Here is a 23,274-nt window from a genome sequence, read left to right on the forward strand (position 1 = left end):
GCAACCAAGATATCACAGACAGTGCCATGGAGGCTAAGAATTCTTTAAAATGTGTTGTAATCATTTTTCTATTTCACACATAATATTCAATATATGCTCACTACAAAATATTAAAACAGTTCTGGAGTACACAGCATAATTCACCCCTCCAATGTGACTAACATCCCCTTAAGTAACCACTGTTATCAGTTTGATGTGGATCCTTTCTTTGAGACACACACAGAGACACAAACACACATTTACACCTTATATCTTTATTCATCCTCATTATGTCTTTGTTTGTTAATGGGAATCAGAGTATAAAAATGGCATGAAATTGATTTTGTTTTATATTTAAGGAAGACCCAAAGTTTAATAAGCAAAGCTGATCTTATACAAAGGTGAAAGAACCTGGCTATTTGTAGTATTTTACATGCCCAAAGGCCAGCCCACTCAAAAAGATTCTCCCACTGACAGGTTTAAATTCAGTCATTTCTTGTGATTATGTACTAAATGTTTGTGTTCCCCTCAAATTCATATGTTAAAGCTGTAACACCTGACATGATGGTGTTAGGAGGTGAGACCTTAGGGAGGTACTTTATATTTAGATGAAGTCATGAGGGGGTTGATCCATGATGGAATTAGTGTCCTTATAAGGAGTGAAAGAGATACCAGAGTTCCCTCTCCACCATGTAAGGACTCAGGAAGGTAGCTGTCTGCAAGCCAGGAAGGAAGTCCTCACCAGGAACTGAATCTGCTGGCACATTGATCTTGGACTTCCCAGTCTCCAGAACTGTGAGAAATAAATGTCTGTTGCTTAAGCCACTCAAGCTATATTATTTTGTTATGATAGCCCAAGCTGACTTACATAGTTTCCTAAAAATTGCAAAAATAATTTCTAAAGGAAGGACTCTTCATTATCACTCTAGTGTGGATTCATTGGCCATTCATTTATTTATTCACTCAATGAATAGTTATCAAGCAGCAGCATGTGCAATAATTAAGGTGTTGTGTGACATTATTAGGGATTAAAAGATGAAAGAGATCATGTTTCCTCCAAAAGTTTGCAAATAGCCCCTTGAATTGAAGACACTTGTGTAATACATCATCAGAGTATTTTCTACACTACTGCAGAACTTCAGAGGATAAAGAGACTACTTCTAGATGGGGAATCAGAGAAGAATTCTTAAAGATGTTACTTGGGCTTAAAGTACAGGTCAGATTTCAGAAAGTGAGGTCCAAATTGGGAAGACTAAGTAGAAGTAACAGCATGAACAAAACCATGGACAGGAAGTGCCAAGCATTTAGGAAACAGTGAGTGACCAAGTCAAGCTGGAGTGAAGGACTCATGTAAGGGAGGAGTGAGAAATGAATCTGTAAGTATAGAATAGGGACAGACCATACTTGGAATCCAAGTTTGGAAATTACTCTGCAGGTAATGAGGAGCCATTAAAAAATTTTTCATCAAGGATGTAATGAGACACAAAAGTTTTTGGAGAAAGGAAACTATGGTAGGTATGAAGAGAATGGATGGAAGGAGAAAATGAGTAAATATGTTATTATAGATAATTTAGCCATGTGGTAACAAGCATCTAGGCTAAGGTGGATAAAGTGAGAATAGAAAACGGGGTCAGATTCAAGAGAAATGTGGAAAAGAGCACAAACAAAATGTAGGGGTTGGTTGTATTTGCTGGAGTCAAAAGCAATTCCAGGTTTAAGGATTCACGTATCCTGATTTGCCTAGAACATTCTGGTTTTAGCCTATTCAAGCATTCAGTCCAGTTTAGCATTTGTCCTGGATTTTCTCCTTTTTAGAGGAGGATCATTATTAATAGTTGCATCACAAGAGATTTGGTAAGACCTCTATATCGTACTTCAATTTCTGACGTGGCCTCTCTTAGCAGAGTGTAAGAGGCGGGTGCATTTGCCCGAGTTCTCACATGGTAACCTCTGAAAGAGAGCCCATCTCTCCTTTCCCAACCTTTCTAGTAGCAACACTACTTACATCTTCCTTAGAAGTACAGCATACAGGGTACTGGCTGATAAATGATGACTTTGGGCATGATCAGCTAGCAACAGCTAGCTGCTTCCTGTTTTGATGGTGGTGGGAGATGTATTTGATGCTACAAATCCTGCTGTCCACAGTACAGCAGCTAGTTATGTCATGACCCATGCTGGGTGGCCCATGCCATGACCAGTGGGAGGCAGGAAGCCACAGGGGTGACAGTCAATGGGTTTAGTGGGACATGTAGGGAATTAAAGATTAAGTGCAAGTGAAATACGTGTGAGAAGTGGAGGCTGAACTGTCCTGCTACATAGTATGTGGATGCTGTTGCTAAAGTAGTTGGGTTATTTATTGTATGATATAAATCTATCACCTTTTTATTGTCTGGTTATGCTTATCTTATTTTGCAATAAACCCTTTCAAACGTAAGGGCTTAACATATGCACATTTAATAAAAATTAAGTATAGATTTCTTATTTCTCAAGAAAGTTGATGGTCAACATATAACACACAAAATACCATTCACAAGGAGGTCATTAATGCTGTAATTGACCCATAAGACAATCAGAGGACAGAAATCTGCAGAGGAAGTAGCAACATCTACATCAAAAGTTAGTCATTATTCTTAAAAAACCATGCTCAATTTTTTAAAACATACAGTAGTCCCTCTGTATCCACAGGGATTGGTTCTAGGACCTTCTTGGATACCAAAATCCTCGGATACTCAAGTCCCTTATATAAAATGTTGCAGTATTTGCATACAATCTATGCAAACCTCCCATATACTTTAAATCATCTATAGATAACTTATAATACCTAACACAATGTAAATGCTATATAAATAGTTGCTGGTGCCTGAAAATTCAAGTTTTGCTTTTTGGAACTTTCTGGAATTTTTTTTCTGAATATTTTCTATCTGAGGTTGGTTGAATCTGTGGATGGGAAACCTGTGGATATGGAGGACTAATTGTACTTGGCATTTGGCATTTGCTGTCCATGCTTTTGTTCATGCTGCTACTTCCACTTGGAACCTTCTTCCCAAGCTGAACCTACTTGTTGAAATCTGACCTATACCTTTAAGCCCAAGTACATATCACTCCATGCAGCATGGCTTCACTTGTGTCAAATGACAGTTATCCTAAGTTAATTTCTCTCATTTTTAATTCCAAGTTTCCTTGGGCCTGTGAGCAATGGCTATTAATGAGTTGACACCATTAGCAGAAGATTTTGCAAACAGTTAAATTATGACAGTTTTATAATAGTGTGAGCAGATGAATTAAACAGAAAATCAATTAATTCCAATTCTGATTCAAAATGTTTAATCCAATTCACAGAATCAAAGAAAAGCTTTTGGAAGTTTATTGTGTCAAAGGTGAATTTTCTGACTGTATGGTAAATGCTACTATAATTTTAAAAATTAAATTTATGAATGCAAATTATAATATGAATACATATTTTGGTGGAGCATCACAGTAAAAGAATGCTTTTACTAAAGTAAGAAATCTATGGAGCAGGAATGTGCTTGGGATTGATTGTGGTGCGTATGTAATAACGCCGTGATATTCTATTAATTCAAATGTAGTCAAAATTCACACATAGTTTTACATATACAAAAATTAGAGTGAACTGTATATAGTATTTAGAGGATATGCACACTTTTTTTGGTGTTGGTCACTAATCAGCTTTTAGAAATTGCATTTTGCTCAAAATCAGCTAGAAGTCTTTAGTTAAGATATTCAACAGACAGAAAGGTAACTTCAGCTTTTTAGTCTTTATAATTGCAGTTATTGAAAATAAAACTGCAGATGGGAAGACACAGAAATTTATCCCTATGAAAACAAGGAATTAGCTAAAAAATAATTAAACAGTGAGTTCATATTGTATAAAAGATTTAATTTTTAAATTTTATTTTGGAAGACTTGACTTATGAAAAGAAGCTTTAGACAGAGCTCCTGTTTAATAGGATAAAGTTATATCCTGTATCAGATTTTACAATATCTATATTTGGAAAAATACTCAAAAATCATAAATAGAAACAACTTATTTGATGAGCTTTATTTTGTAAAAAGAAAGAAAGGAAAAATAAAAATGGAGGCAAAAAGACAATAGCTTTGAAAATATTTGAGCTCAAATATTTATACATCTTAATATAGAGAGATATATAATAAGAATTTTAATATCTTCCATTTAGTAGAATTTTCTCTGAGCTCATTAGGTGTCTCTGTCTTAGGAGGAGAGTATTTTCATGATTAAAATTATTATGGTTTATATATTTGAGCAGCCAAATAAATAATGCTAGTATTGAATTTTAGCCCATAGAATAAAATCGAGTCCATACAGATATAAATAAATGAGGAGAAAGGAAAGCTCTTCCTTACAGTATATTTCAATGAATAAATATAGAAGGAAAGAAGAAAATAGAAAATTACCATTAGGTAAACAATATAGTCATAATTTTTACAGAAAAATCCACTGATGGATGCTAGATTTAGTGGATGAAAGTTTGAGGAGAAATTTATTTTCATAGTTTGAAAGTGTCTCCTAAGTAAGTATTAACCTCAGAGGGAAAGATGGTAACTTTTCAGTGAGAAACCAGGCAAAGACTACCTTAACCAAGTGAGTGATCAAGATCAGCAGTATCAGGAAATAACACGCATTCACATCATGAACCTTGTGATACAATGCACTGAGGGGGACACAACATCATACCTGTGGTTCTTTTGTCCAAAATATGTGCTCTTGTGTCCAGTCATGAGAAAACCTTAGACAGCAGCGAACTCAAGTGAGGGACACTCAACAAAATAACTGACCAACACTGTTCTAAAATGCCAAGGTCATTAAAGACAAGGTAAGACTGAGGAACTCTTAAAGACTGCAGAAGACTAAGGAGGAGTAACAAACGCAAGTGGGAGCCTGAGTAGATTCTAGAACAGTAAAAGAACATTAGTGTCAAAATCCAAGCAAGGTGTTCAGTTTAGTTAATAGTATTACAGCAAGTTCATTTCCTTTTGCTGACAATTGTACTATGGTGATGTAAGATGTTACCACTGGGGAAGACGAGTGAGGGATATTTGGAAACTATTGGTGCTATTTTCACAACTTTCCTATAAGCAAAAATTAATCTAAAACATTTAAATTATTATGGCTTGCAGAGAAAATGCAATCGAAGATGCTCACAATTTCAAGTTTCTAATTATAAATTGCAATATTGAGGAAGACTGTAGACAATTTATGGAAAAAATTAAGCCAGTAAGGCCATATTTGAAAAAGTTGGAGGCATATTTTAATTTCCCTACCCTTTATATCTGGCCTAGCCTCATGGCTTGCTTTGACCAATAAAATGTGGCAAAATGATGTTCTACAACAGCCTTGTGACAGCCAGTCTCTGCTCAGGGAGAGAGAAGGCTCAAACTACCCAGTCATCCCAAACAACACAGTCAAGGCCCTGGACACGCGAGTAAGGCCCTCTTCAGCCAGCTGGCCTCATGCTACAGACTACAAATGTATCAATAAAACCCCTTTAACACCACATGGAGACAAGCCATCCCAGCTGTGCCCTACTCAAATTATCAACCTGGAGAATCGTGAGCAAATAAACAGTGTTGATTTAAGCCTTTCAGTTTTTTTTGGAGGGGGGATTTTTTTTTTTTTTTCTGTAGCAATAGCTAACTAATACAGATTCACAGAGAAGACATTAATTACTTCAATGCAGATGATGAAGAAAAACTTGATTTGGAAGGTGACTTTTGAACTTGGACTTGAAAGATTTAAAAACATGGAGATTTGAGCAAAAGACTTCCCAAATGACAAATGGCACAGAGGCCTCAAGACAGGAGAGTGTGGGAAGCTCTTATAAAGGAGAGCAATTCAATGTGGCTGGAGCATAGTGACAAGGAGGTATATCCATGACCTGTACAGGGTAGCTGTATCAATGGAGTTCACGGGCAATTTCCATCACTAAATCTTTCATCTTACGTTTCAGAAGGTAAACTGATTTGGGGTAAGATTGCCAAAATCATGTTGCCACAAAATGAAAAGCACAGTTGTACCATTTTTTTGTCCTTAGATGGCACGAATGAGTTTGTGATTCAAAGTTCTAGTGCCAATGGGGAAACTTTCCTGATACCTAGATCAGCCAGGAGGAGAATTTTACTCAATAAAAACCTTGGGGTTTGGTGGAGGCTCAAGTTTAAGCACAGAGGCATATGTCTGAGAGCTCTGGGGAATTGTCTAGACTATCATGCCAAGATAGAAACTGGATTTTAAAATCTTCATTTAGGCAGACTGCCTAGATGGGAAATGTGTTCTAAGTCTTTAGGGATGGGAGTGTGAGAAGTGGCTCTTGTTTCCACTTAAACTGAAGATCATTTTGTAACAAGAGAATAGTGAGAAAGGACAAAACAAGTAAGATGACAGTGTAGAGTTTAAGAACACACAGGCTTCAGTCTCAGGTTGATTTAGTTTACATCCTGGCTCATCGGTTGTTAAATGTGTGATCTTAGGCAAGTTACAAAGCCTCACTGCACTTCAGTTCCTCATCTTGAAATCTGAGGCAATAATACCTACCCCACAGAGCGTTTATGAAGATTAAATAAAATCACGTATAAATAATGATAGCCAGTGCCCACCCTTAGTATCCAACACATGGTATTACTAACTTATCATCCTGATAATATTAAATGTACCCATCCATTATCAAACTTTGATTTCTTATGTATGTAACAATTGAATAACGTGATGTTTTTTAGAGGTCCTGATCATGTTTTTCAAACAAATCAGGTTCACGGACATGTGTGGTTTCTAGGTGTTCCCAATATGTGTGCATCTTGATGATTCATCTATCTAATATGGTGACATGTTTTCTCTTATGGAGGATGATTTGAGATATCAAGTATCATCTCCACGTTTGACAAAGTAAACAGCAATGGCAGTAGACGGCCCTCAATCGACCCTGCCTCCTGGTATTCCTGCTGCCATGTAGTCTATAATGTCCATAATGATTCTGGACTGGCCCTGACACTCACCAAATAATACAATGTAGTGGAAGATACACTGTGCCAGTGCCTGGGCCTAAGCCTTAAGAAAGCCGGACATTTCTACTCTTTTGATTTGGGGAGCCTGCCATTTAAGAAATCCAGCTACCCTGCTGGAATATCACATGGAAAGAGATTAGACCTGAGACCACCTAGTGAGAAAGTGGTGCCTCTGTCCCAGCCTACGAGCTGAGCTGGCCTTCTAATTGTCCCTTCCAAGGTACCAGACTAGGGAATAAGGCATCTCAGACCTTTCAGCCAGTTAAGCCCTGAATGACTGCAGCCCCAGTAAACATCAAGCAGAGCAGAACCACTGAGGTGATACCAGCCAACCCACCGAATCATGAGAGAAAATCAAAATGGTTGTTGTTATAAGGCACGAAATTTTAGGGTGGTTTGTTACATAGTGATAGAGAACTGAAACAGGGCTTGTGTCCTCCTCTATGCCTTTGCAACAATGTTACAATGTTTCAAAGTATTTTAAAAAGACTGAGTTATGAATACGTTTAAGTCTATTTACCTGCTTACCTCACACACACACACCGTGAAGAGAACCAGAACAGAAAGAAGCTTAAGGTACAGAAATTATAGTTTCTCACATGCTTTTTCCTCAGGGTGAGTTTATCCTTGGAGGCAAAGCCAATTTAGAGCTTTCTGTTCTTTGAAGCTGGAGTGGGTGATGCACTGTTGTTCTGTGGCAGTCCTTTGTTCTCCTAAAGCAGTGTCGCCTGTATGTCCCTGAAGCAGGAATCTGTGCCTTCAGCGGTGATTTTGTGAAAAGAGATCAGTCACTGACAATGATGCCATGTGGGAGATGCCACAACGTAGCTCACCTGAATCACTGTTCTAGCATTGTTATATTGCACCCACGTGTGTGTGTGTGTGTGTGTGTGTGTGTGTGTGGTGTTTTACACAGGACACAGATTGGCTTGGCCTCGTTCATCCTGACCAGCTAGGGTAGGGTAGGAGCTTCACACCTGCTCACTGGAACGTTTGAGGCCAGCAGTGGGGAGACCCAGACACAACAGTGAAAGATCAGGGCATTTTGTTCCAAATATTGGCAGTAACAGGAAAGCTGTCAGCTTTAGAAAACATGATAGAAAAAAAGGTGAGGGGTTCAAGGGCAAGTATACACACATCCACACGGGAAAAGAAAAGTCAGCAGAATGAAGTCACCAGGATACAATTTGAAGGTTGGACCTCCATCTCCTGAGAGAGGTCAAGTTGGGTCCCAGCACTCCTAGGACTTATTTCTTGTGATAAAAAGAAAACCAGGGTGGCTTAATAACAAGTTCTATAGTGCAGTTCTCTGAGGAGGAGGTGAAGTTCTAGGATGTGGAGCTGGCTCCTTGGGCTCAGTGGCTGAGCTGTGCTGTCAGATTTGAATGGAGCTGTGAAAAGTCAGATATTGCACAGAATACACATAAAGACCAGAAATAAAAAGAAAGAAAGAAATTTTGTGAGTGTAAGAGTCCTGTGAGTCCCTGAACATTTTCCCAATTGCTAGGAAGCCAGAAGGAGAAGTCGTTAGCAGGATGCAGAACTTCAGGGTGCACGAGAGCCCAGCGAGAACTCGGCCTTTGGAGGGAGACCCATCTGTGCCCTAACGCTGACTTCCTCACCGCTACCTCCGTGGCTGGGGCAGGTCACTTGGATCCGTGAGGACTGCCCTTGCCTGCCTGGAATAGGAACCTCACCAAAAGGACTTAACCAAAATAGGACTTTTTCTCTCACATAACAAGCAATCCATAACTCAATAGTCCAGGACTGAGACAGCTGCTTACTGGCTCCTTCCAGCTTTTTCCTTCCTAGTAGTTAACTTGTGGTGTCTGGCTTCATGGCCTCAAGATGTTAGTCTACTGCCAAGCGTGCTTCCTGCTGGTAATGAGAGCAAAACCACCTCCTCTTGAGGCTTTTTTCATTTGGGGGGAGTAGAAATCTTTCCCAGTGACTTCTACCTATATCTCATGATTTCATTTTACACACACATTATTCATTTCTCTCTCTCTCTCTGTCTCTCTCTCTCTGTCTCTCTCTGTCTCTCTCTCTCTGTCTCTCTCTCTCTCTCTCTCTCTCTTTCTCTCTCTGTCTCTCTCTCTCTGTCTCTGTCTCTCTCTCTCTCTCTCTCTCTCTCTCTCTCACACACACACACACACACACATTCGACCACCTCTAACTGCCAGAGGCTGGGGGATAGGTCAGTAGTTTTAACTGGGTACATTGCTCGTCCAAATTGTATTAGTTTGGAAGATGGAAGAATGGATAAGCACCTGGCAACAGAAGGCAGATTCGTTTGTTCATTTCTCCAGTGGGGATGGCCAGCCCTCCATGGCAGAAGGGTGAGACAGAGGGTGTACGCCTCTAAGACACAAGCTCCAGTGGCAGGGGGGTATTCTTGTCTGTTTTGTTACTGTTGTATCACCAGCATCTAGAATCGTGTCCTCAATAAGTACTTCCTGAATGAATGACAGAGACAGTGATAGGTATCCAGGACACTGGCTGGCATGCCGAGGGAACGCAGAAATTGTCGTTGTTCTTGCTGTTACCAGGTCTGCCTGTGCTTTTTCCCGTGTCATTTCCAGAAGCTGGTAGGTAGTGTAGAGCAACTGGTAGAGGCAAGCATTCTTGAGAGGTACTTACGAAGGTGGATAAATGGGGTGTCATGAGTTGGTCTAAGAACGGGGTCCTCGGCACTGTAAATCTTGAGGAGGGAAAAGTTATTGCACCTTTTTCCAATCTAGCCAGCGGAAACCTTTAAACTTTCAACTCTCAGAGAACCAATGCTTTTTAAAAATTATTATTAATTTATTATTTAATTTGGGTTGCATTGGGTCGGTTGCTGTGCGCGGGCTTTTCTCTAGTTGCGGCGAGCAGGGGCCACTCTTCTTTGCGGTGCGCGGGCTTCTCATTGTGGTGGCTTCTCTTGTTACGGAGCACGGGCTCAGTAGTTGTGGCGCACGGGCCTAGCCGCTCCCTGGCATGTGGGATCTTCCAGGACCAGGGCTCGAACCCGTGTCCCCTGCATTGGCAGGCGGGTTCTTAACCATTGCGCCACCAGGGAAACCCCCAGTGCTTTCTTAATGTGCTGGTTGTTATAAAGATCCCCACCTGAAGTTAAAGTATCCAGGAACTCAAAAATGTTCCTGAAGAGACCACGAGTTACCATCAAGATAAACAGCTTTATTCTTGAATGTTGGCACCGGACTAATATTTAAAGAGCACCCAGGGCTTCCCTGGTGGCGCAGTGGTTGAGAGTCCGCCTGCCGATGCAGGAGACACGGGTTCGTGCCCTGGTCCGGGAAGATCCCACATGCCGCGGAGCAACTAAGCCCGTGAGCCATGGCCGCTAGGCCTGCGCGTCCGGAGCCTGTGCTGCGCAACGGGAGAGGCCACAGCAGTGAGAGGCCCGCATACCGCAAAAAAAAAAAAAAAAAATTAAATAAATAAAGAGCACCTAATCCAACCACCTCATTGTTCAGATGAAAAAGGTAAGAGCCTGATTTTCTCCAAATAGCATCACTAATTCTGGACACAGAAGGAGACCCCAGCTCTTCCTAATACAGGTCTTATTACATATTATACACTGTCCATCTCTACCACCCACTAATGCCCCCCAGTTTGTCCTGCCCAGCTGCCAGGCCACCCGCTACTCCCAATGTGCTGGGTGGGTAGTGCCTCAGCGATGGAATGGCCTCTCCTTTGAGAGACCCCACCACAATTATGACGTTTTCTGGCATTAAACACAGCAGTGGTCATGGGCCAGGACCCCACAGTTCACTCTGGCTCCCTTCCTTTCTCTCTCTCTCTCTCTCTTTTTTTTTTTTTTTTTTTTTTATGGTCGAGCTACTCTTATTGGTCTCACACCATTCCCTCCTAAAACCACTTCTCTGAAATTGCTGTTAGCATGTCACCAGAGACCTCAGAAATGTCAAATCCAATGAACACATATTTCTGAATTTATCTTACTGTAGTGCGCCTGAAAAATTTTTACTGAATGATTCCTGAAGCCAAAAGAGAAATATCATGAGCCTCAGGGAATGTGGAGTTCTGACCCAAAGCCCCAGCCACAGGCAGGAAATAATTTGGAGTCTTGTTTTGTCTTAAGAATTCACATAAATTTTCCATTCTATTTTGTCACATGAAAATAATTTTTCTTCAAATATCTTCATAAAATCGATACTCAAGGGACATGCTTGTTTTAATCCCATGGCTGCATGTTCCACTTGACACCTGGGTTTGGTTTGAATTTCATAACCCTAACCAGGGTCCCTTGAGTATCCCTTAGTAGCCGGTGTTATCCCCAAGTGAGGCGAGAACTCAATGAGACTAAAGGCAAAGGATAGTGGCTTCTGTAAGCAGCACTGACTCTTCCAGCCTCTTTCTTCTCACATCCCTCCTCATTTTGCCCTCCCCTGGAGAACAGAAGGAGGCTAAGAATGAAAGGAAGAAAACATGTACATGATCTGGCATTTGGGCTGGCTGAGCTGCTGCCTTGTTTAGTCCCATCCAAGAAGGCTGGGCTCCCATCCAAGGAGAGGAGGCAGACCATGAGGAGCTCTCCTAGTCAGTCTGGGTGAAAGCTGCCAAGAAAGCTCTTTCGTTTGGGGATGGCATATTTACTCACTCAGGGAAGTAACAGCCAGAGGCTTACTGCCCAGATCCCAGACCCTCTTTCCCGGGAGTGGGTCATACCTACACTCTGTCCTCAGAGTTATCCCACCCCCTTCTCTGCACTCTGAATGCTCTGTCTTGACAATCAAGTTTTACTTAGAACTACAGAAGTTTCTTTGGGATATATCTTGGATCATAATTGATGCTTGAGAATAGTTTCTTCCAGTTTTATTGAGACATAATTGGCATATAGCACTGTATAAGTTTAAGGTGTACTGCATACTGATTTACATATATCATGAAGTATCACAGTAGGTTTAGGGAACATCCATCATCTTATATAAATATAAAATTAAAGAAATAGAAAAAAATTTTTCCTTGTGATGAGAACTCAGGGCTTTTTTTTTTTTAACATCTTTATTGGCATATAATTACTTTACAATGGTGTGTTAGTTTCTGCTTTACAACAAAGTGAATCAGCTATACATATGTCCCCATATCTCTTCCCTCTTGCGTCTCCCTCCCTCCCACGCTCCCTATCCCACCCCTCTAGGTGGTCACAAAGCACGAGCTGATCTCCCTGTGCTATGTGGCTGCTTCCCACTAGCTATCTATTTTACATTTGGTAGTGTATATATGTCCATGCCACTCTCTCACTTCGGCCCAGCTTACCCTTCCCCCTCCCCGTGTCCTCAAGTCCATTCTCTATGTCTGCCTCTTTATTCCTGACAGGACTTTCTTAACAACTTTTATATATAACATACAACGGTGTTAATTATATTTATCATATTGTATATTACAGCCCTAGTGCTTATTTATAACTGGAAGTTTGTACCTTTTGACTGCTTAAGATTTTAACTAAAATTCTCTTTTACCATCATTGTAGTTGTTTTTTAGAGTTGAATTTATCACATATTTTTTCTTGCTAAAACAAGTAACTTCTTACTTTAAACCCTTTGTCCTAGTCAGTTTGGACTGCCATTAAAAATTACCAAAGACTGAGTAGCTTATAGACAACAGACATTTATTTCTTACAGTTCTAGAGTCTGGAAGTCCAAGATCAAGATGGCAGCAGATGTGTTTCCTGGTGAGAGCTCTCTTGCTGCTTTGCCTTCTCATTGTATCCTCATATGGCAGATAGAGAAAGCTCCCTCTTCTTAAAAAGGCACTAATCCCATCATAGGGTCCCCCTCCCATGACCCCATATATACCTAATTACCTCCCAAAGTCTCCACCTCCAAATACCATCACATCTGGTGTTAAGGCGTCAACATATGAATTTTATGGGGGAAACAAACATTCAGTTTGTAACACTCTTCATATGCAACAGCTCATTTAATATTTTCATAGAATTTTTTAATAAAATTTTTAAAAAGGAGGGCCTTCAACTGGTATCTCTCAAAATATATATATATATTTTTTTTTACAGGAGAAGAGAAAAACTGTATTGATTAGAATAAAGTCCAGCTGGGAGAAACAGGAAACAAAACAAAACTTTACTACCTTAAATAATATAGATATTTATTTCTCTATTATGTAAAAGTCTAAAGGCTTTGTGATTAGCAAATGCAAACTATTATATACAGGATGGGTAAACAACAAGGTCCTACTGTATAGCACAGGGAACTATATTCGATATCCTGTGATAAACCATAATGGAAAAAATATGAAAAAGAATATATGTATATAACTGAGTCACTTTGCTGTACAACAGAAATTAAACACAACATTGTAAATCAACTATACTTCAATAAAAATTAAAAAAAAAAAACAAGCAAAGCAACATAAATAACTCATGAAGATAAGAGTTAATACTTAAGAACAGGCATCTTTGCTTTTTTCCCTTTCCTTTAGCTAGAAATTATTCTGTTCTATTGTTGTGGTTTTCAATAAATAGCTTTTGCATTTAAAAAATAAATAAGTTAATAAAGGCATGTATTTTAGGCCTCAATGGCAACCCTGCTCTGCAAAGTCCTCTGGGATACGAGCTTCTTCTGGCTCACAGCTCCACTCAGCCTTACCTTCATGGACAAGGTAGTATCCAAGTTCCAAGTAGCAGAACAAAGGACAGTATGGAGAAGAAGGGGTGAGCTAGCTACGTCATAAAGAAATTTCCTGGATATCGTCATAGGACACTTCTCCATATATCCCATTGGTGGACTTTAATTGCATGGCCACTACTATTACAAGGGAGGCTGGGAAATGTAGTTTTTATTTGTGGCAGCCCAAAATTCATCGTTATAGAAAAGGGGGAGTACTGACACTGGGGGGCAATAATAGGCTCTGTCACTCACAAACTTGTTCACTCTCTCTGCAGTATTTCTCACTATTTTATCCTTGGCTTTGCTGACACCCACCCTAGTTTTTCTCCTTTCTCTCTGGCTGTAACTTCTCAAACTTTTCTGTAGACTCTTTTTCTTCTAGGCTCCCCTCAGTGTCAGTATTCCCAGCGTTTGGTCCACATGCCCTCTTCTCTTCTCACTCCATGGACTTTCTTGCATGACCACATCAAATTCATGGTTTCTACTGCTCAGGTTTTACATACCTACATCTCTATTCCAGATCTTTTTTTTTCCTGAATCCCAGACTCATATATCCAATTTCATGAAGGGCCCTCCACTTGAATATACTATGGGTGACAAACTCAGTACATCTCAAATTAAACTCGTATTCCCACTAAAACACTCTATTTTATCCCCATTGTCTATCCACATGTTTACTGAAACTGAATTCCTGAGGTATGCCTGGAGTTATCCTCTTCATCTTTCACATGTTCAATGTCCTTATTTTTTTTTTCTCTCTTCTCCATCCTCCCTGCTTTTGCTTTAGTGGTTAAAACTAACATCTAATGAGAATTTGCGCATGCCACTTTCTGATATAACTACATTACCTATTTTAACTCATTTAATCTTCAAACAACCCTACCATTATGATTATTCCATATTTTGGATGAAGAAATTAAGGAAAAGAGAAATCAGGTAATTTTCCCAAATGTCACAACAGTAAATGGTAAAACCAGAATCTGAAACCAGGCAGCTGATTTTAGAGAACTCTCTCTTGACTGCCGTAACTTTCTGTTTTAGCCCTCATTATTTATTTCTTACATTATCATAGAAGCCTTTCAACTGGTTTCTCTTTTGCAGTCTCCCTAACTCCTCCCCCAAATTCCATCATTCATATGATTAACCCCAGAGTAAACGTTCTAAAATACAATCTAATCATAATAATCTGCTGCCTAAAATCCATCAGTGCTTCTCCATCACCTTCAGGCTAAAGTTCCAGCTTCTTAATTATACACAAGGTCTTTCATGATCTGGCCCCTACTCACCTATACAGCCTCTTCTGAAACCTCCCCCCAGGTGTGGCGCCAGCCAGCTATCGGAGACCACTTGCAGTTTCTGAACAGAACCTGCTCCCTCCATGCATCTCTGTGCTTTTGCACTCACTCATAACTCTTATTTCAAGGGCAGACTGTTATGGAAAGAGCTCAAAGTTTCTCAAGAGCAGAATGGATCACCCTCTGTGTTTTATAGCTACTGTCATACTTTTCACATAGCATGGGAAATGAGAGTTTACACTTCTCTCTCCTTTACTGGCCTCCATTAGTCACCTGAGGGAAGTGTTGGTTCTTTGTGTCTGCAGTACTTACCAAAGTATTCAGTGCATAATAGTCACTCATTAAATAGTTATCAAATAAGGCTGAACTAAATAAAGACTATAATTACTTCACTCCCTTTTACGCCATTTTCCTAAACAAGGGCTACTGCAGGGAGATCTCTTGGATATTGTTGGTTTCACTCCGGCTTACTTACCTATAGGGGAAGGTCATCTTGTAGTTGGGTCAGAATAATATAGAAGCCTATCACTTGGTATGGTACACCCTGGGGATGGACATGAGGGTCTGCAAGTAAAGAAGAGGTGGGCCAAGAAGAGGAACATATATATGTTTATATTAGTGACAGTTTACATTAGATGCCAGGACATAAAGTGTGTTTAACATCCCTGGAAGCTGTTTTTAAAGGAGGTAACTCAGGGCATTTTAAAAGGTGCACTTTTTGGGCTTCCCTGGTGGCGCAGTGGTTGAGAATCCGCCTGCCGATGCAGGAGACACGGGTTCGTGCCCTGGTCCGGGAAGATCCCACATGCCGCGGAGCAACTAAGCCCGTGAGCCATGGCCGCTGAGCCTGTGTGTCCGGAGCCTGTGCTCCGCAACGGGAGAGGCCACAACAGTGAGAGGCCCGCATACCGCAAAAAAAAAATAAATAAATAAATAAAAAAATAAAAATAAAAGGTGCACTTTTTTCCCCTCCTTTTGTATGGCAGTTATTCTGGGGGGAAGCCAATGCAGAAAGTCTTGGGTTGTAGAATTTTGAAAAAGAAGCACACGATAATTAGATTTATTTCAGAGGATTCTGGTGATTTTGTGACAGGCAGCCAGAAGGGAAATTACCTTAGCTGGTCTTGGCTCAGTCCCTTCTCCAATCCTAATCATTCTTTCAAACCCACATACAGTAGACAGAACAGTTGTCCTTCACCACTGAAGAAATGCAGCCGAGAGTTATGTTACCGTGGAAACAGAATAATTTTTTTTTTTTTTTTTTTTTGCTGCAAGATATATCGCTTCATCTGCACTATTATGAAGCAGCATACATTGGTAGGGCTGGGAGGGGAATCAAATATTCTGCCCCCCAGTATTGTACTTGGCCTGTGGGTGAATAAATGACTTTCAATTAGAGTGGTTAAATATCTTTTAACTTTAATCATTGTTATTAGAGGCCCAACAGAATTTTACTTGGAAAAGAGTAAAACATTCAACTCTGCTGTTCAGGAGAGAGCTATAAATTCTTTCAAACTAGACCACTTCTGTTAAAGAAAATATAAGGGAATCTACAGTTAATGTTTTAATTGTGTGCAAAATAAATGCCTTTGTCCTTTGTGTTTTGACTATCTGACTTGATCCTACTGTGGATTTATGCGGTTGTCCAGACCTCTTTCATCCTTTGTCTCTACTCTGAGCTGCTTTGTAGTGAACACACATATTTACAATTTCATCTCGTCCGTTGGGCTGCGGGTATTCAGATCCTCTGTTCCTGACTTGCTGCTGAGCTCATCTGAGCCTTGACTCCCTTGCCCAGCCAAAGCCCTCACTCCCGTTTGCTACCTGCCCCTGTGACTGGGAGGCTCACCTCCTCTTATGCCCAACCCTAAATTTAGCCACTGTCCTATTTTATTTTCTCCTCTTGTAACTACTCTCTTTCTTACTATCTGTGTTGCTAACTGTCGTGAAGAGTGAATCTGTAAGACCTCCACTGGCAGAAGGGTCAATTCAGGAAAATCCCAGGAACCTAACAAGAATCCCGTATCCCTTCAGCTCCAAAAATGTTCACAGTCACTGCGTTTCCTTACAAGTCCAAAACAGCACTAAAACGAAAACCAACCAAGCAAAACACACACACACACACACACACACACACAGAGTCTAACTTTAATCACAGAGAAATCCCATAAATGAAAGGAAAGAAACGTCTTTTATTGGCTGGATGGAAATTAGAAAATAATGTAATACTTTAAAAATACTAGTGTTTTAATGAAAACAAAAATAAACAAATGGAACCTAATTTAACTGAAAAGCTTTTGCACAGCAAAGGAAACCATAAACAAAATGAAAAGACAACCCAGAGAATGGGAGAAAATATTTGCAAATGATCAACTGACAAGGGATTAATCTCCAAAATATACAAACAGCTCAGGCAGTTCAATATCAAAAAAACAAACAACCCAATCCAAAAACGGGCCAAAGACCTAAATAGACATTTCTCCAAAGAAGATTACAGATTGCCAGCAAACATATGAAAGAATGCTCAACATCATTAATTATTAGAGAAATGCAAATCAAAACTACAATGAGGTATCACCTCACACCGGTCAGAATGGCCATCATCAAAAAATCTACAAACAGTAAATGCTGGAGAGGGTGTGGAGAAAAGGGGACTCTCCTACACTATTGGTGGAAATGTAAATTGGTGCAGCCACTATGGAGAACGGTATGACGATTTCTTAAAAAACTAAATATAGAACTACCATATGATCTAGCAATCCCACTCCTGGGGATATATCCAGAGAAAACTATAATTAGAGAAGATACATGCACCCCAATGTTCATTGTGGCACTACTTACAATAGCTAAGACATGGAAACAACCTAAATGTCCATCAACATATGAATGGATAAAGAAGATGTGGTACATATATACAAAGGAATATTATTCAGCCTTAAAAAAGAATGAAATAATGCCATTTGCAGCAACATGGATAGACCTAGAGATTATCATACTAAATGAAGTCAGAGAAAGACAAATATATGATATCACTTTTATGTGGAATCTAATAAAAAATGATACTAATGAACTTAGTTACAAAACAGAAACAGACTCACAGATCATGAAATGAAATTTACGGTTAACAAAGGGAAATGTGGGGGAAAGTGATAAATTAGGAGATTGGGATTAACACATACACACTACTATATATAAAATAGATGATTAACAAGGACCTACTGTATAGCACAGGGAACTCTACTCAATATTCTGTAATAACCTATATAGGAAAAGAATCTGAAAAAGAATGGATATATATATATATATATCTTTATAACTGATTCACTTAGCTGTACACCTGAAAATAACACAACACTGTAAATCAACTATACTCCAATAAAAATTTAATGGGGCTTCCCTGGCAGTCCAGTGGTTAAGACTTCGCCTTCCAACGTGGGGGGCGTGGGTTCAATCCCTTGTCGGGGAGCTAGGATCCCACATGCCGTGTGGCTGAAAAGCCAAACAGAAGCAGTATTGTAACAAATTCAATAAAAACTTTAAAAATGGTCCACATAAAAAAAACTTTAAAAATAAATTTTAAAAAATGAAAAAATAAAAGTATTAGTGTTATAATTCTGGAAGTGGTAGAGCAGCATTAGAAAGCAAGTGACATTTACTGAGGAACTTATCAGTGCCAGGAGATTTAACGTCCACATTTCATTTAATTCTCAAATTCATCTCAAATGTAACTATTACTTCCCTTTTACAAATGAGAAATTTGAGGCTCAAAGAATTTTTTTTTAAAGTCATTCCTGAAGTTACTTCACAAATCCTAAATGACAGTGATTTCTGACTCTGAGTCTAGTGTTCCAGGCAACTGTATCACTGTGTCCAGGGTCCAGCAGAACTCTGATGTGGGGAGGGCTAAAATCTAAGGGAAAAATGAGGAGAATATGGCCTCTATCCTGGCTCTCCATCTCCTGACAGGACTTTGGAAAAATCATTTCTTTGTTTTAAAGTCAGATTTGTCCATCCTTATTTAATATGGATAAATAACCTCTTATCTCCTCATATGTACAAGGAGTTAAGCAGTTAATATATGCAAAACTTGTTGAAAATATAAAGCACACTTCTATATCTGTAGGAAGAATGACTTGTTGCTCTAACAGACCCAGATTAGCACGTCCATCAGTTCAATCCCAAATCATTATCAACCTCAAACTGGCAATGTTTCTGGGAGCAGATCTATCACATATTTCTTCTGTGTCTCCCAGATCATCTTAACACGTCCTGGGTTGGATAGTGGATGCATTTTATGAGGAAGTGGTGATTAAATCAAACTATTCTCCAATATGTACTTGAATCATCAGCTATAGACCCAATTTTATCATATATCAGAAAGGATTCCTTAAATACCTGGACATAATTAGCCCAGGTTGCTTTATGAACGGTCATAACTCTGGTTCATAGTATTATCCAATTGATTTTTAACAGGAATCATGACCAGTTCTTTCTAGTATCACATAAAAGAAAATATATTTTATTTCCCTCAAATCCAGTGCTTGCCTTTCAGACAAACTCAGGAAATGTTAGTAAAATAAATAGCGAAAACTAATTTACCTAGAACCCGAAATTTCACTCTTCATGCCTCTGACAGATTGACAATAACTGCTCCATTTTGAGCACTTACTATGTATGTACTATAATCTGAACTTTACATACCCTACCTCTTTAATTTTATAATGACCCGGTGCAATTGGATCTATTACTATCCACATTTTATAGATGAGGAAACAAGTTCAGAGAGCAAAAACTAACGTGTCCAAGTCATAATCTGTCCAAGTCTGTAGCACAGCCTGACCTGAACCCATACAGACTGATTCTAAAGTACAGCCTTTAACTGGTGTCAAAGAGAAACCCACAGTGTTAGAGTTGTGAGTTTTAGTTTTACTCAGGGACCTACTGAGGGCTAGAAGGAGACGACCTCTCAGTGGCTCTGAAGGAAACGACTCCAAAGAGGTGGAGGAGAAGCCAGTTTATATATGATTTTGGGGGGCTAGGAAATACACGCAAACATACATCTTGCTGAAAGATTACTGCTAGTCACAAAGAATGGATATCCCAAATTAATGATTTTAATGCTTTTCTCTGTATGGGAAGATGTAACAATCTGGGGTGATTGAAAGGCTTCCTGAGATATATGCCCAACCCTCTGAGGGCCTGTTTATCCAAAGCAAAGAGTGCCGCATCCTGTTTTTCATCCTGAAATCCCCTCAGGGTGGGCAATTGCAGTGGGTGATGACTTAGCCCTCATAGAACCAGGTAGTGAGCGATGCCCTTTGTCTTTCTTTGTTTATCTTTGTTTACTCCCGAACTCTGCACACTAACCAAGGACATAATCTAGCAAAACCAGCTTTCTTTTCCTGCCCTCCCTCCATTAAGCTCATTATCCTTTGTTTTATAAAAGACAGGAGGGAAGGAATGAAAAAGGGAGAAGGGAAGGAGGAGGGTGGAAAGAAATAAAGGAAGAAAAGGGAGGAAAGAAGGTCCCTCAGCATCATCCACTAGGTTGTTGCCCCCCCCCCAACAATCTAGGTATAAAATGGGGCCCATCCAACTTTTTAACACTAATCAATGTTGTCACAAAATAAATATGTGAAGTGCCAGTTTGGTCTGACTTGATGCCATCTTGCCTTTGTTTTGCATTTATCAGGAGAAGTATTCTTGCAGATTCAAGGGCCACTGGAAGATATTTATAAAATCTACTGCTATCACCACGGTGAAGTGCACAGTGTACTGGAGTCCTATGAAAAGGAAGAGGAGCTGAAGCAACATTTGAGCCTCTGTATTCAGTCCTTAAAGTAAGGCCTTTTCAAATGATTTCCATGCACTCTCAGTCACCTAGCAGGGAACATTTTAACTGGATGTAGATGAAAGGTCTCCCATAAATCCTATGTTTTATGAGGCTTGCTGGGAGCTCTACTTTGTGTTCTCTCCATGAAAAGCTGACATGCCAGAAACCCTGATTGACTTGGTTTTTTTTCCCTGCAAGGATGACTAAAAATAACATGGGAAAGATACGGGGCTCTGCAGAGATAGAAAAATGCAATATCAAAAAATGAAATGTAGAAGAAAAGCCCCTCTTAAAGCTGTTGTTACTTGCCTGCTCCCACCTAGGTCAAGGAATATGTGAAACAGCCTGTGTCGCCGTGGTCACGGGAGCACGTGGAATAATAAAGTTAGTGGGATGTCCCATGACCCTCTGACTGGCCCTTGCCATCCCCCAGACTCACTGTGGGGAAGGAGGGGAGATTGGCAAAAACAAGTCAGGCCCTGTTGAAGTTAGTTTCAGGAAAGTTAGTCACGCCTTCCTTCCTCATCTCTAAATTGTTGGTGGGAAGTGCTACCTAATGTAATTTTTTTTAATCTGGGAGAAATATCTATTCACTATAAAAATCTGAAAAAGGGAGTTCCCTGGTGGCCTACTGGTTAGGTTCCCGGGCTTTCAGTGCTGTGGCCTGGCTTCAATCCCTGGTCGGAGAGCTGAGATCCCGCAAGCCGTGGGTACGGCCAAAAAAAAAAAAAAAAAAAAAGTCTGAAAAAAAATATAAGAAAGCATGAATAAGATAAAAACCCTTACTGTTCCATGTATTCATTCCTTGCTAACCATGAATTAAAAACCATAGTTTGCATTTTTTTCTGATCTTATTTATACGCATAAATATGAACATGTGTTTGGGTTCTTTTAAATGGAATTGGTATCTTACTGTATCTCCAGTTTTCTACCGAATGAAGCTTAAAGTCAAAATGTCTTCCCTACTCCACATCTTACCCAGTGGTTCTATTGTGGTTTTTCACTTCTAAAGGTTATCCATTGTCAAATGGTCTTGATTAAGCTAAGAATTAATCAAGCAGAAAGAGCTATGGCGTATAAATCAACACACCAACCAGTCTGATCCTCCCCTTTTATATACTCTATTGCAGAAGGGGGGCAGAAAGGGGGGGTCTAATGTGGTACAACTGAATTAAAGTGAAATCAGGAAGCTAAATGGGACTACTCTGGAGAAAAGCCTTTCCAGGCTAGAACTGGGACTGAAGATGGGTTTAAACTTGACCCTACAAATTTCTTAAAATTAACTTTATTGCCCTCTACTGGCCATTAAGTTATTGCAGTTCTTTAACCATTTTCATACTGCGGAAAAGTCACAATTTCAAGTCACTAAATCGCAAGCATTTATTTAGCACCTGTGCTGTAACGAGCATAGATCTGGGTCCTGAAAATACAAAAATAAATCATACTTAAACCCTGCCCACAAGCAGCTCAAAATGATCAGGTGATTCTTAAAGATAATATGTGATGAGTAGTTCCAGCTCACTATTTCTCCATTATTGCTGTTTAGTTCAATGTTAGCAAATCAATTTAGATAAACCATAAAGTTCGAAGTTGTATCCATCCTAATAAATTCATATATTAGAAGCAACATCTTCTAAATTTACGGGTGCTTTCTCCGAGGAAGAAATAATAGTGTTATCCTGGGTGTGAATGAACACTTTTCCTACCTTAAACTAGTGGCAAGATCTAATCTAATTAATGTCTATCTTGAGCCATTTTCCTTCTTCGGTTTCCAGAAATAAGAGAGAGAAATCTTATAGCAAGTGAACAAGTAGAACCTTGAATCATCACTCTAACCCCAGCCCCAGGGCTAGAGGTCCACACAGGGAGAGGATGTAGTTAATTTATTTTGGCATGTGCTTCTGACAGCTGATCAGAAGTGGAGCTGTCTGTTCAGAGGGAGTTGAACAATAGTTTATTATTCATTAAGCTGTTGACTCCTAAGAGAAAGAAATTAACTGTGCCAGAATATTCCATCAGGCAGTGTAGCTCAGTACAATACCCTGCTTAAACAGCTAAAGCAGAAGTAATTTGGAAACTTCATAAAATCCCAATTACTGAAAATTACTTTCAGACCCAAAGGTTTATTTGATCTTTTTCTGAAAGCCTTAAGTTCTTGTCCTGGTGATGTCCCAAATATTGTATATTCTGCCCCATTCTGCTATTACGGAATCATTTCAGGCATTGGAAAGTGCTAAGGTTTAGGAAAACACGAAATCCAAAGGAAGTAATATTGGCAGGACTATTTCTTAAGGGAAAGAAAGTCGAAATAAAATAGTTTAAATTAGAGCTATTTTTCCCAAAGTTGCCTTTCCATGAAAATAAAGTTAATGATGAATTGTACTGGTCTGCCTGATAACTGAAAGCAGGAGAAATATTGACATTACTATGATACTGACCTCAAGTGAGTTAAGCTTTAAATTCTGAGAAACAGGTT

The 23,274-nt window shown here is 39.6% G+C and overlaps 1 protein-coding gene across 1 annotated transcript in view; it reads left to right on the forward strand.

The window, feature by feature from the left end:
- ARHGEF38 (Rho guanine nucleotide exchange factor 38) overlaps nucleotides 1–23,274 on the forward strand; it is a 153,043-nt gene that overhangs the window by 85,892 nt on the left and 43,877 nt on the right. Inside the window, exon 4 of the mRNA XM_059067436.2 lies at nucleotides 20,658–20,805. Within this exon, the coding sequence (XP_058923419.1) occupies nucleotides 20,658–20,805 (148 nt within the window). The remainder of the gene's footprint in view (nucleotides 1–20,657; nucleotides 20,806–23,274) is intronic.

This window comes from Kogia breviceps, chromosome 6 (assembly GCF_026419965.1).
Source record: "Kogia breviceps isolate mKogBre1 chromosome 6, mKogBre1 haplotype 1, whole genome shotgun sequence".
NCBI lineage: Eukaryota > Metazoa > Chordata > Mammalia > Artiodactyla > Physeteridae > Kogia > Kogia breviceps.